At 42.4% G+C, this 14,164-nt stretch overlaps 1 protein-coding gene across 1 annotated transcript in view; it reads left to right on the top strand.

Annotated features, from left to right (window-relative positions):
• The window catches only part of Col6a5 (collagen type VI alpha 5 chain), a 97,956-nt gene that overhangs the window by 80,445 nt on the left and 3,347 nt on the right, over nt 1-14,164 (top strand). The window contains exons 37-39 of the mRNA XM_026789939.1: nt 8,488-9,174; nt 10,584-10,680; nt 11,856-12,088. Of these exons, the coding sequence (XP_026645740.1) occupies nt 8,488-9,174; nt 10,584-10,680; nt 11,856-12,088 (1,017 nt within the window). The remainder of the gene's footprint in view (nt 1-8,487; nt 9,175-10,583; nt 10,681-11,855; nt 12,089-14,164) is intronic.

The raw sequence follows: 14,164 nt of genomic DNA, 5'->3' as shown, positions 1-14,164 counted from the left end.
TGCTGTAAATAGCTTTTATTATATTTAGGTATGACCCTTGTATCCCTAATCTCTCCAAGACCTTTATCATAAAGGGGTGTTGAATTTTGTCGAATGCTTTTTCAGCATCTAATGAAATGATCATACTATTGACCTCTTCTTGAACATGTAGTTTGATTTTAATTTTTTGCTGTCTCATTTTCAGCTTGAATATACATGAGCTTATACTTAAATCTGCATTTGATTGCAGAGTTGGCTTCAGCGCCATTCCTTGAATGTTAATTCGTTGGTGTTCTGTTGTCTTATCACCCTCTCATCATCTGCACCAAAGAGCTGATTTTTACTAGTGTGTGCCTTGTGGGTGCTGATGGCTTCTCTTCATTTACAAATGATGAGTTATAATCATTCACCAAACTTGAAAATAAACTAAACCTCTCATTATTTTGGAGAGATATTTTCAAATAATTTCGGTGGTACGATTCTAGTATTTAAATTTTTTAATTTAATTAAAAAATGTTTTATAATAAACCTACTCAGGAACACAAAACACAGAGTAACATCATTAAAACCAAAGGGCAAGATGGTAGGCGGTTTGGGTAGTGATTTCCAGAGCTAGTAGTGCTTTTCCTCAGTGTTCCGGTCCTTTCTGCTGACTCCTGCTCTGGAGCACAAAATGGCTCAGAAGCGAAGAGCTATTTTGTGTTCATCCATCTAAGAGCTACCTAGAAAATTTGAATCTAAAAGAAACATTTGTCCTATCATTGGGGAAAAGGATGAAATCTGTTTAAAACTATTATTTCTACTTAGGCAAAAAAAGCCAAGAAGTTCTCACAGGGAAAACAAGGGGAACTGTGCTGTTCCCTCTGCCTTCCCGGCCCTGGAACCCTCACCGGTGACCTCACCAGACAGAAGGGAGGACAGGCCTGGGCTGCTGCTGTGAAGAGGTTCAGGGAGTGCTGCCAAGCCCTCTGCAGATAAGCACACACAAACACGGCTGAGCTGTTATTTCTGGGGGCCCCTGGGAGCGCATCTGTGTGGAAGTTCTTCCACCAGGCTGCATTTTTTTCTTATCGAAATTCTGCGGAATTTTCTGTTACAAGAAGGATTTTTGTAGCCTATAAAGATTAAATTAGTGTAGTGCTGTGGGTGTATTGTGAACTGTGGGAAGAATTCCATCCCCTCTGTCTGAAACCTTGTGAGATTGTACTGTCTTAGCGTGGTGTTTTATAGAGAGAAACCAAGGCCTGGAGAACTGGGATCACTGAATTAACAGCAGGCAGAAATAAGAAGCAGACTCTTTTTGTGAAACAGGGTTTTTCTGTGTAGCCCTGGCTGTCCTGGTACTTGCTCTGTAGACCAGGCTGGCCTTGAACTCATAGAGATCCTCTTTACTCTGCCTCCCAAGTGCTGGGATTAAAGGTGTGCGCCACCACCATCAGGCTAAGACTCAAATTCTCAGAAGTTCTCTATAGCACTGTTTTACAATGCCCACTGTTGAGGGAGGAGATAGGAGAATTTTATTTAATTTATATAATGACTTACTTTTAGAAGAAAATATTCTCTCGTGGCTTCTATAAGAAGGAATACTAATGGACAGGAGACAGCATTCCTCACATCAGACCCCTGGCCTTTCTTGACCTGGCTAGTGTATGCCTTATTCTTTCTGCCTATCCTGCTGTTGGATGGCTTGTTCCTCTGAGGGAGTCAGACATGCAGACAGATCTGGGATTAGCTCCTGCCCTACTTCTTATAGGCTTTTCTTTCTTGACCGAATCATTGGCCATGTCCAAGCTTCAATGTGCTCAGATGTGAAATGGGAGTAATGGAAATCCCATCCTTGTGTCAAAAGGAAGATTTGATGAGAGAAGACACGCGTGTAGAACTGAACACCAGGCCTGAAGTGGCTATAACACTTGCTTTAGCACCAGAAAGTTGAACCAGAAAAGAAAGCATTGTTAATCTTATGGGTTGAATGTTGAGAATATGTTGAACTTGAAAAATTCCAGCTATACAGGGCTCTAGAGCAGGCGAGGCGGTTAAAGGGACTTGCTGCTCTTTCAGAGGACCTGGGTTTGCGAACCAACACTCACGTGGCAGTTCACAATCATCCAGTTCCAGGCCATCTCTACCCTCTTCTGCCCTCTGTGAGCACCAGGTATGCACATGGTACACACACACATACACACAGAAAGAGAGAGAGAGAGAAAAAAAGAAAGGTAGAATTTTTTAAAAAGAAATATCAAATATTGTTCACATGAATAGAACTCCATACGTAACTTAGCCTCAGCTTTATACATAGCCTATGAAATACCCATGGTAAAGCTGAGGGGCAGTGATATACACCTTTAATCCCAGCACTCAGGAGGCAGAGGCAGGTGGGTCTCTGTGAGTGTGAGGCCAGCCTGGTCTACAGAGTGGGTTCCAGGACAGCCAGGGCTACACAGAGGAACCATGTCCAAGCAAGCAAGCAAACAAACAAACAGACAAACATACATATATGTATGTATGTATATATATACCCACCCATGGCTAATTTTGGCACTGGTTAAATTCCAAGCTAGCCTACTAGGTAACTCACAGATGTCTTGCGATTCCCCACAAGTATTGTGACAGACAGTCGTGCTGACTCACAGCGCACTCAATTTAGTCCAAAGGACTCATGCACCCAAGAGTCTCCCTAAATTTCCCTTCCACACCCACTCCCCCTGTCACTTGGCTCTATGGTGCACATCTTTGGGTAAAGTTAGGCTAATTTCCCCAGGGTGTTCTTCCTTGGAAATCTATGTTATTCATTTCACCCAAGACTTGTGCATGATGGTGAGCCAGCTCTCCTAGCTCTGCCCTTTCAACTAACTGAACCACAGAACTAACTAACCACAGAACGGAAGGCGAGAGTTTAGTTCTGTTGACATTTTGTTAGAATATAGAGCATTGCTGAGAGCTGTGTGCATGTTATACTTAAGCTTCTGCCAGATTTTCTTAAAGGAGAAATATTTTTGAAGCCCAAGTCTCCCCAAATAACATGAATTTAGACTAAAAATAGAACAATCATACTTTGCGTTGGACTAAATTTTAGAATTTTCAAGGCACAACCATCTATATTTAGTTTCTTTGATTTTCATAAAAATCTTCTAAGTACAGAGGGAACCTATTTTTAGAGATTTTTTTGGTAGGTGGTTTGTGCCCTTTGAGAAAAGGATTTTTTGCTAGGTATTTGAGGGGAAATGAGATTTTAGTTTATTTATATAAATAAACCCTCTAAAACCAAAATATTTCTAGGCATGCATGAAAACCATTTTATTACCCTAGCCAGTCAATCTTTTCCCTTTTACCACAGCATCTATGGAATCATGTCCTTTGCTTAGAAGAATGTGCTGGTTGACCCTTTTACAAAACTGAAAAACTGTGGTTGGAAAACAGAGAAGAACCTCTGCTGACAACCCAGGTCCAGCACTGTAAACTCCCAAGGGCAGAAACACCGGTGCCCGCATCTGTAAGGTCCATCATGCCGTGCCTAACAACTTCAGAGGCGACTTGTCGGTGATGTGCACTGTGGCGCACTGACGGTGAAGGGTATTACAAGACACGCTGCTGTCTTCACTTCTTCTTTGCTAATTAGCTATTTAATCAGGACTTCTATCTGCACTAGAAGTTCAGTGAGAACTTCAAATTGAGATCTTGGTGAGGAATGGGAAGCCAGTATATTTCCAACAAGCTTGCAAAGTACAAAATCCTGCTGGCTTAGTATAAATGTTCTAAGAACCCGGTACATGTGCACCCAGCTCTTCATGTACTGGGAGAAGGAAGCACACACACACACACACACACACACACACACACACACACACCGCTCTACCCAATATGACCAGTTTTTCATATCGGAACCTTCTCTGGGACCAAATGCAGAATAACCAACTTGGGGGATAAAATGCCCACACAGATGAAGCGATAGTTAAACAATGGACTTTAGGAAGTGATCATCGTTGATACTGGGAATTTAAAACCATATGAGGTGAACAGCCCAGTTACTCCAGCCTCCTGGCTTGGGAGCTTCTAGGCCATGGTGAAGCAGAAGGAATGTCAGCTGAGCCTAGTAAGCTCTCAGAGATGAGGAGACAGATCTGAGAGTCTTGGGAAACCAAGACCCAAGGTTCACAGGAGAGAGCTGTACAGAGAGATCTCCAGAGATCTCTAAATGCTCTCCTGTGCTACTCACCAGAGTATGGGATGGTGTGTGTGTGTGGGGGGGTGTATAGTGTGTATATATGTGGTGTGTGTGTGTTATGCATGTATGTGTAATATGCATGTATGTGTGGTATGTGTGTGTGTTGACTGAGCACCATTCTGTTGACAGAGGTTTCTGTCCCACCTGGTCCTGCAGTCATTCAGTCCCAAAGAAACACACAGAGGTCTACATTATTTATAAACTGGTTGGCCTAGTAACTCAGGCTTCTTATGAACTCTTATAACTTATATTAACTCATAATTCTTGTCTATGTTAGCCACGTGGCTTGGTATCTTTTTCAGTAAGACAGTCACATCTTGCTTCCTCTGCAGCTGGGTCACGACTGTAGACTGAGCTTTCCTCTCCCAGAATTCACCTGTTCTCATTGGCCTGCCTCTATTTCCTTCCTGGATATTGTTCAGTCAGCATTTTATTAAACAAGTACAAGAATAAAATCTTTTCAGGGTAAAATCATTGTCCCATAGTGTGTGGTTACATCCACGCTCACAGAGGAGGACATTTGGTGTCCTAAACAACCACTCTTGGCCTCATTCCGTTCAGGGTCTCTCAATGATGGAGCCAAGCTAGCATCCAGTGAGCCCCAGAGATCTTTCTGTCTCTGCACACCCCAGTGCTGGCATTACAGGTGCAGCCACACCCAAATTTTTATCTGGGTGCTGGGGTCCAAACTCAGATCCCCGTGCTAGCACGCCAAGAGCTCTCCCCCATGGAGCCATTTCTCTAGCACTCAACAGGATCTGTGGTGACGAAAACCATGGTGTTAGGAAGAACAGTGTATGAGATAGGAGATTAAGGGAGGGAGCTTGGTGTTAGGAAGAATGATGTACCAGATAGGAGATTAAGGGCAGGCAGCTTGGATTTGACAGAAGAAAAAAATTGCTGTTCACTTGAAATATAGCAATAGAAATTACTCAAAATGAAAAAGAGCTCAGATAATTATAATGAAAAAAATCAGTGAGTTTCTATATTCTCTCTCAATATCTGGTGGAAAAAATAGAAAACAGGCACACTTTTAGCAATATTCTTAGCTAATGTAACCTACTTGGCACCTCCACCCCAGAGTGGAATGCACATTATTTTAAGTGCTCATGAAATACTTGCCAAAATAGACCATATTGTGGGCTATAAAACAATGCCCAAGAATTTGAAAGGATTAAAGTCATAACAAATATATTTTCTGACCCAAATAGACTAAAGTAAAAAATAATTAGCTGAAAGTTCTCTGGAAAAAGTTCCCAAACTTTTTGTAAAATAAATAAAACTCTTTGAAATATCCATAGCCAAAGAGGAAATCAATAAAGAGATTAGAAAGCAATTTGGAAGGAATGAAAACGAAATCAACACCCCAGAATGGTCGAGACTCTCCTAGAACATGAATATGAGAGAATTCTAACATCAAATGCTTATGCTGGGGAAAAGACAAAAAGAAAGAAAAAAAGAAAGAAAGACATAAAGAAAATGGCTGCAAATCAGTGACCTCCATTTCCATCTTCAGAAGCCAGAAACAGAGAGACAAGCAATCTCAGAATAAGCAGAAGAAAGCGATAACATTTAAGAACTCAATGAACAAGAAATGAAAAAAAAATCAATAAAGCCAAGAGTCAGCTTTCCAAAATCAATAAAAATGATAAAGTTATAATCAGACTCCTCAGGAAAAGTGGACACGAGTAGCCAGTGTTAGCAAAGAGAGAGGAGGCATTCTCCAAGTTCTCCAGCCATCAAAACTGTAACCAGGGAATGTAATCAGGCATTTTTGCATATAAAGTAGATGCAAATTTGTTACAATACAAAAATCACTACAGTTTATTAAAAAAGAAATAACCTATCTAGCTTGCCAAAGTGATTGAATTTGTACTTGAAACCTTCCCATGATTTCACCATACATTCAACAAAACTTGAGGAATGATGAATATCAATTCCTTGCTGTTCTTTTCTTTTGTTTTGTTTTTTGAGACAAGGTTTCTCTGTAGCTCTGGCTGTCCTGCAACTCCCTCTGTAGGCCAGGCTGGCCTTGAACTCTGAGATCTGCCTGCCTCTGCCTCGCTAGTGCTGAGATTAAAGGCATGGGACCATCATTCAGCCATGAACTGACAAATTCTTTACAAACTTTTCTAGGGAATTAAAGAGGAAATACTATTTACCAACTCATTCTTTGAAATCAGATCACTTTGATACTAAAGCCCAGACAAAGAAATTAAATGAAAGAAAAACTATATATAACCATGTAAAAAAATTGGACTCACTTATTTATGTGTGTGGGTCTTTTGTCTGCATGTATGTGTATGCACAATGTGTGTGCCTGGTACCTGTGGATGTCAGAAGAGGATGTCAGATTCCCTGAAACTGGAATTCCAGAGATGGCTGTGGGCCATCATGTGGATGTTTGGAACTAAACCTGGGTCCTCTGTAAGAACAAGCGCTCTTAACTAGTGAGCCATTTCTCTGGCCACCAGACCTCCGTTCTTTTACTTACTTACTTACTTACTTACTTACTTACTTACTTACTTACTTACTTTGAGACAAGGTCTCCTTAAGTAGCTTGGTCTGGGACTCACTGTGTAGACCAGGCTGCCTTTGAACTCACAGAGATCTGGTTGCCTTCTGAGTGCTGGGATTAAAAGGGTGCACCACCACACCCATTTTAGATCACCATTTTTAATAATATAGATTACGAAAATACTCTAAAAAGTGATTTATCAAGTCAAACCCAGGAATAGACAAAAAGGTAGTAGATTTTCTCTAGGAATGCGGGGTTCATTGAATATTCAAAAACTGTTTAATAAAGCACTTTTGATATTAATAAACACATGGTGAACATGTGTTTGTTTCATTCTGTTTTCATATTGAATTTTATAGCATTTATCTAATTTTATTGCTTTGAGGATTAAATAAAACAATAAATGTACAAGCATCTAGTGAAAGATTGAGCAGAAATAGTGATCAAAACATCTTTTGCCAGTTAGAAAGTTACTTTTTGGTTGAGTGTGCTTACAAACACACTTTCTCCCAGAGAGGAAAAGGACTTGGCCATCTACTTCCCGTCTTTTGAGCTGATGGTTCTCATCATCTCCCCAGCCAGCCTTCCTTTCCAGGAGTGTAGAAAAGCTTTCATAATCCCATAAATTTAAAGCAGCATCATTGGAAGGGACAATCTGCAGCAAAACAGCTTGCCTCAGAATGCAAGCTGACGGGAGGGAGAGATGGAACGGTGGACAATGCCTGCCTTGCAAGCACTGGGACTCGAGTCTGATCCCAGCACTTATGTAAAAGCAGCCCATGAAAGGACACAGATGGAACACAGTGGCTGGTGTAGGGGTCGGGGGAGCAGGGGGTGGAGACAGGTAGATCCCAGAGCTCTTGAGCCAGCCTGCCAGCCAGTCAGGTTCAGTGAGAATCTCTGTCTCCAAAAGGCAATGTGGAGAGGAAGGAAGGAAGACACCCAATTCTTTCTCTGGCTTCAATACATGCATGTACATAGCAAGTACGCGTATGTGTGTGTGTGTGTGTGCGCACGCGCGTGCGCACACACACACACACACACAGAAAGAGAAAAAAAGAGACAGAGAGCACATAAATTGGGATATTACTTTCTTCACTGAGAAAGTTTTGCTAGAAAGAAATTAATGTTAACTGAATTAGTCAGTGTTCACTGATGCTATTTGCCCTCCATCATGGCATAAGCTCCTTATCTTGTCATGGGCTGATAATTGCAGATGGCCACTCAGAGAACCCAAGCCTCAGAGTATGTCATATCTTATATTGCAGCGAGTTTCTAATGTCAGTACTGACTTATACCTGCTCTTATGATGTTGCTTTATGAAATCTTCTATCTACACATTTATGCAAGTACACAAGTTGTAACTTTGCCATCTCTCCTTTCTCTTGTGCTTGCTCCTTGTAATTAAATATTCAGTAGATGTGAAGGTGTGCTGTAGGCTCAGTGACCGTGTGAAAGCACTAAAATAGGCACGCACTGCTCTAATGAAGATATCTGGGGTCAAATCAGCCATTTTACAAAAACCTCAGACAATATGTGTCAAATGGAAAGAATTCTCTGTGCTGAGTAAAGACAGATTTGAAGAAGACATCTGGGAACAAGTGCTGAGGTTGATTAGTGATATCTACTATGGCACTGATTAGTGCTGTCTGCCATGGTATGGGAATGAAGAACAGTGACACCCCATACCATGTACTTATATTCATGTCCTAAGAATTTTAAGTTAACCCTTTCACTCTGAGTGACTCAGGCCATTCTGTTGCAGAACGTGGAAATCATGGCCAAGAAGAACTGGGTCTTGCTGATGAGCCTGGAGATGTTTCTCTTCAAGACTATTATATGGATGTGGCCTTCCTCATCGATGCTTCTCAAAGAGTAGGAAACGATGTGTTTCAGGATGTGAAAGCTCTTACAACTTCAGTACTGGATTACTTTCACATCGCCCCAGATCCACTGACCTCTGTCTTAGGAGACAGAGTGGCTGTCCTGACCTACTCTCCTCCAGGCTATCTGCCAAACACTGAAGAGTGCCCGGTCTATCTGGAGTTTGATTTGGTCACTTACAACAGGATACAGCAAATGAAGCATCATCTCCAAGAGTCTCTTAAGCAGCTCAATGGAGATGTTTTCATTGGTCATGCTCTTCAGTGGACGATTGACAATGTCTTTGTAGGAACCCCCAATCTGAGGAAAAACAAAGTTATCTTTATAATATCTGCTGGTGAAACCAGCCCTCTAGACAAAGAAGTCTTACAGAAGGCATCTCTGAGAGCCAAGTGCCAAGGCTACTCCATATTTGTCTTTTCCTTTGGTCCTGCACACAATGACATGGAGTTAGAAGGATTAGCAAGCCACCCCCTGGATCATCACTTAGTCCAGCTTGGCCGGATACACAAGCCAGATATGGACTATATCATAAAGTTCGTCAAGCCATTTGTCCATTCGATAAGACGTAAGTCTCTCAAGCCTTTCTCCCTTATTGCCTCATTGATGTTTCTGCATGCAGTTCATCAGCCTGTGTAGTCAAATGCATCTCATTTTAGTAGAGAGTGCTGGGGTATGAGCAGGAGTCTGTGGAAGAATCTCAGAGAAAACTCTTGTTGATTCTGGGCATCGCTACGGTTAAAGTTCCAGACAGGAGATCCTCAAATAGGAGAAAGGTTTCCTCTAAGGCTTTCTTCTGAACATTTACTAAGTGTTCGGTTCTCTGAATGGCTACAAAGGGAAGAATTTAGACTCCTTTTCTATAAAGGAAAACCTAAGGTTCAAATACATTAAATAAAGTGCTCAAAAGTTCTGCATTAATGCCTGGTAGATTTTAGACTCCACCACACACATTCTGGCCCCAGGACTATGCTCTTTCCTATTAAACTACAGTAAACCCTTAACTAAGTGTTCTGCTGCAATTAGCAAACCCCCCACTGCCATCACCCTGCCACCTTTTCCAAGGACATCTGATCTGCCTTGTCATTATTACCCATCCTTGGTTCTGACTTGAATTCTTACAATTCATAGGTGCAGGTATTTTCTAGAACCTCTGTTCAAGACATCTAGCTTAAGTGGAACTCCACAGAGGTTTGAAAGGTATTTTCCACTGTGGCACTCTGGGAGTAGCTGCCTCAACTTCTACCCTCAGCACTGTAATTTTAGGCAGAGGTATGAAATAGCCCAAATTCTTAGAGCACTGAACATGTCCAGGACTGTGCTGGGAGTCAGGGAGAGAGCAAAAACCATGCTGTGTGGTTGTCCATAGTGGCTGGGAGCTTGCTATTGTTTACCAGAATTTTAGGGGTTCTGGGACACACACAATCCCAGGACTCACCTTAGAGTCAGGAATCCTGGAAATTAGGAGATATATACTAGTGAGTCAAAAGCAATGTCTTCTCTCAACCCCAGGATAGAAATATGGAAAACAAGTTTAATAGCCAACAGAGCCTGCTAGGAAGAGCCTCCATTTCTGGGGTGCGGGGGCGAGGGAAAAATAGCCAACAAAGCCTGCTAGGAAGAGCCTCCATTTCTGGGGTGTGGGGGTGAGGGAAAAATAGCCAACAAAGCCTGCTAGGAAGAGCCTCCATTTCTGGGGTGCGGGGGCGAGGGAGAAATAGATAACAGAAGTAGTTCAGAGATGTCCTTGAATTGTATCACAGAGCGTGAGAACCTTTAATTCAATTACTGCTGTATCTCATTGACTTGGCAAGAAGAAGGTCTTTTAATGCCAGCATTCAGACTTTGCTAAGTTCTTGAGAAGATGAATTTGTTTTTGAAAAGACTCCCATCTCCAGGAAAAGATGACCTGGTGTTGGCTGGTAGTCATTATGTGGGAAGGTAAAGGCCGCACTAAGAATTCCACCCTGTCTCCAGGTGCTATCAACAAATACCCCACCAGAGAGCTGCAAGCCAAGTGTGCGAACATCACCTTCCCCAGTCCAGAGAATGTTGGCGCAGAAGACAGTTTCTTGTGAGTTAAGAAACCTCAGGTGTGGGGAGGACAGCCCAGAAAACAGCCCTAAAGAATGTGAAGTGAATGACATCTTCATTTTCAGGATGCAAAATCTGGGCTGTGCAAGTGGGGGGGGGTGTTAAATGTTGTGTTGCTGATAAAACCACATTTTATATTATAGGCAACCATATCTATTGTTTTTTATCAAAGCTATCTGATATTAAGAATTAAACAATGCACCGGGCACTGGTGGTAAGCACCTTTAATCCTAACACTTGGGAGGCAGAGGCAGGCGGATCTTTGTGAGTTCGAGGCCAGCCTGGTCTACAAGAGCTAGTTCCAGGACAGGCTCCAAAGCTACAGAGAAACCCTATCTTGAAAAAAACAAAACAAAAAAACAAGAACTAAACAATGCAACTCCCATTGGCTAGTACTGAAGCAAAGCCTACAATATCAAAGATTGGAAGAAAAAACACAACAAAGCATCAGCCTTCAGATAGCACATGTCAGAATTGCAGGGAGAGTTCTGACTTTGCAAAGCAAAACCATGAATTGCTAATAAAATTTTAGTACTGAGAACAGCATTAGTTTGGAATCCTAAATCTCTGAGACAAACATGTGTTTAATTTTCCTTCAGAATATTAGAAAATTGTCCTGTATCAAATTTCACGCACAATGATGTGGGATATTCTTCTGTATATGTATTGCTTTTATTGGTTAATGAATAAGGCTTTTTTGGCCAATGGCTTAGCAGAGTAAAGCCAGGCAGGAAATCTGAACAGAGATAGAGAGAATAAGCGGAGTCAAAGGAGACATCATGTAGCCGCCGAAGGAGTAACATTTCACACGGGTAAACCACAGCCTTGTGACTCTACACAGATTAATAGAAATAGGTCAATTTAATAGTTAGAGCTAGCCAATAAGAAACCTAAGATACTGGCCAGACAATTGTAACTGATAATAAACCTCACAGTGATAATTTCAATAAGCAGCTTCGAAAACAGGAAGGCAGAGAAAAACAGGTCCAGGGTGACCAGCGGGATAGAAAATATTCTAGCTACACACAAGCCACATTAGGAATATTCTTAGCACATGCATAAGGTGGATTTTCGTCCTCGTATGTGACTGTATGTGCATTCAGTCTAACAAGGGGCTTGTCTAACTACCTAAATCCTTCTTGTCCTTCACTCTAGTCTTTTCCCAGAGGTGTACAAAATTGAAACAAGAGACAGTGAGCAGTTTGGAGACTCCAGTTCCCAGGAGCAACATTTCTTTGTACTAGGGGACAATCAGGGTAATCATTCGGGGACCACTGCTGATTTGATCCAGAAGTTGTACATGCTCTTCTCCTCTGAAGAAGTGATGGTGAATGACAAGGAAGAACCACACTGGGAAGAAACTGCTGCTCCTGTGAACGACAAGCAAGGTAGCCTACGTGTGTCATTGTTGAAGACCTTGAAGTATTTTGGTCTGGCTGGTCTTTTCACTGGGGGTTAAAAAGCATGGGTGTAAGGAGAAATGATCATAGAGGGATAAAAAAGTGCTACTTATGCAGAAATACAGGGAACCCCTAAGATAAGAGGGCAAGGGAGAGAAACTCTCAGTAAAGTAGGAAGGGAGTTGATTGTGTTTAGAACAACAAGAGAAGAAAGTAGTCCTGAGGGCTGGGTGTGGAGACAGGGAGCTAAGGATGGGGGTGGAGGACAAGCAAGAACCACAAGGAGCTGTACCCTGGGTAGGCGAGGAGCCTCCTGAGTCTGAACACTCCAGGTCTGCCTTTGCAGCCCAGGCTCCCCTGCTTTCAGACGTTGCCTCCTTGCTGAGCCATCATTTCAGTGATGTCCAGAGAGGACAGGCTGTTGTGGGTCTGAGATCTACATGAAGGCCAAGGGCAGCTTCTTTACAGGGTGGGGATGGGAGGCAGTTATGGATCTGTGGCTAAAGAGGAAATGAGGAATGGAGAACAGGGATCTGTAGAGGATTTCAGCACAGCAACCCAGAGTCTAGCTCGCTCCAATACCTCATGAGAAATTATCTTATACTAAATATTAATGACTCACGCTGAAGCTGGTAATACAACTCTATAATTTTTCTACATTATTTTACTGGATAGTTTTTAATTTCAACTTGATATAGGCTAGATTCATTTGGAAAGAGAGAACCTCAATTAAGAAAATGCCCCCACCAGATTGGCATGTAGGTAGGTCTATGTGGGCATTTTTTAAATTAGTGATTGATATGGGAGAGCCCAGCCCGTTGTAGGCAGTGTCAATCCTGGGCAGGTGGACCTGGTGCTATGAGAAAAACAGGCTGGAAGAAGCTTTGAGGGACGAGTAAGCAGTACTTTCCCATGGCCTCTGATTTAGTTCCTGCCCCCAGGTCCCTGCTCTGTTTCCCCTTAGTCATGGCCTATTACCTGGAAGTGTAAGGTAAAAAATCCTTTTCTCTCCAAGTTGTTTTTGTTAATGGTATATTATTACAGCAATAGAAACCCTAACTAGGATAATTATATAAACCCAACAGAGCTTATATGCATATATGTATATGTGTGTATAGACAAACATATATAACAGGATATCAGCAAATATATATAATACATGTGACATATATAACATATAACACATGCACACACGCGTGTGTATATACATACACATACAGAATGTTTATCTCAAAAGTCACATGCTAGGGTTTATATAACAGCACTATCTGTAGTAGCTTCTAATTGAGAATAAATACACACCCACACCAGTGACATCATTATCTGAGGATGAGACAGAGTTGGTGTTATTTATTAAGCTCCCTAGGTGATTCAGGTCAAGTTTGCCAAAGACTGCCATGATTGCTGGTGTGTGGTCCATGTTCGCAGGGGATTTCATTGTCTTTACTGGGTTGGTAGTCCGAGTCTGAGAGCAGCTCCGGTCACAGTGGTGCCCCCACCGGACACTGTATTAGGATCCACCGTGCAGAGCTAGGGTTTTGTGCCCAGAGTTCTACAGTCACTGAGCATCTGATGCTGAATGTTGTCTCTTTGCCTCTCTGAGCCACCATTTCCTCAGCTGCAAAATGAAGACAGTGACAGAGCTTGCTTCACAGGCTAATGTGACAGGTTTCCAGCAGCATGTGAAAAGCCAATGAGTGCCAGCTCTTTGCAGTCCTGCTGAGTGACTCAGACAGCTGTGGTGGGCAGCACACAAGACTGGGAATGAGGGGCCCTGGGTGCCGGCTTGGATTCGGCTGCCGACCTAACTTCTGATCTAAAATTCATGTGGCTGCCGTGGCCCTCCACCACTGCTAATGAGGAGCTTGGGCAAGCCCAGCGTTTCCTTCTGGGGTGCAGACACCAGCTTCTCTGCTGGGCACACGCAGGGACTTGCCATACTGTGGTTCTCTAAAGAGCTGGTCATAAAGAGCATCTATTTGTGTGTGAGAGATAATAGAGGCCTTCTCTCTTTCATGTCTTATAAATTCTCTGACCCCACCCTCACCACACACACACACACAC

The sequence above is a fragment of the Microtus ochrogaster genome, unplaced genomic scaffold (assembly GCF_000317375.1).
Source record: "Microtus ochrogaster isolate Prairie Vole_2 unplaced genomic scaffold, MicOch1.0 UNK33, whole genome shotgun sequence".
Classification (NCBI taxonomy): Eukaryota; Metazoa; Chordata; class Mammalia; order Rodentia; family Cricetidae; genus Microtus; species Microtus ochrogaster.
The sequence above is the reverse complement of the archived record's forward strand: the minus strand, read 5'-3'. Positions and strand labels throughout refer to the sequence as shown.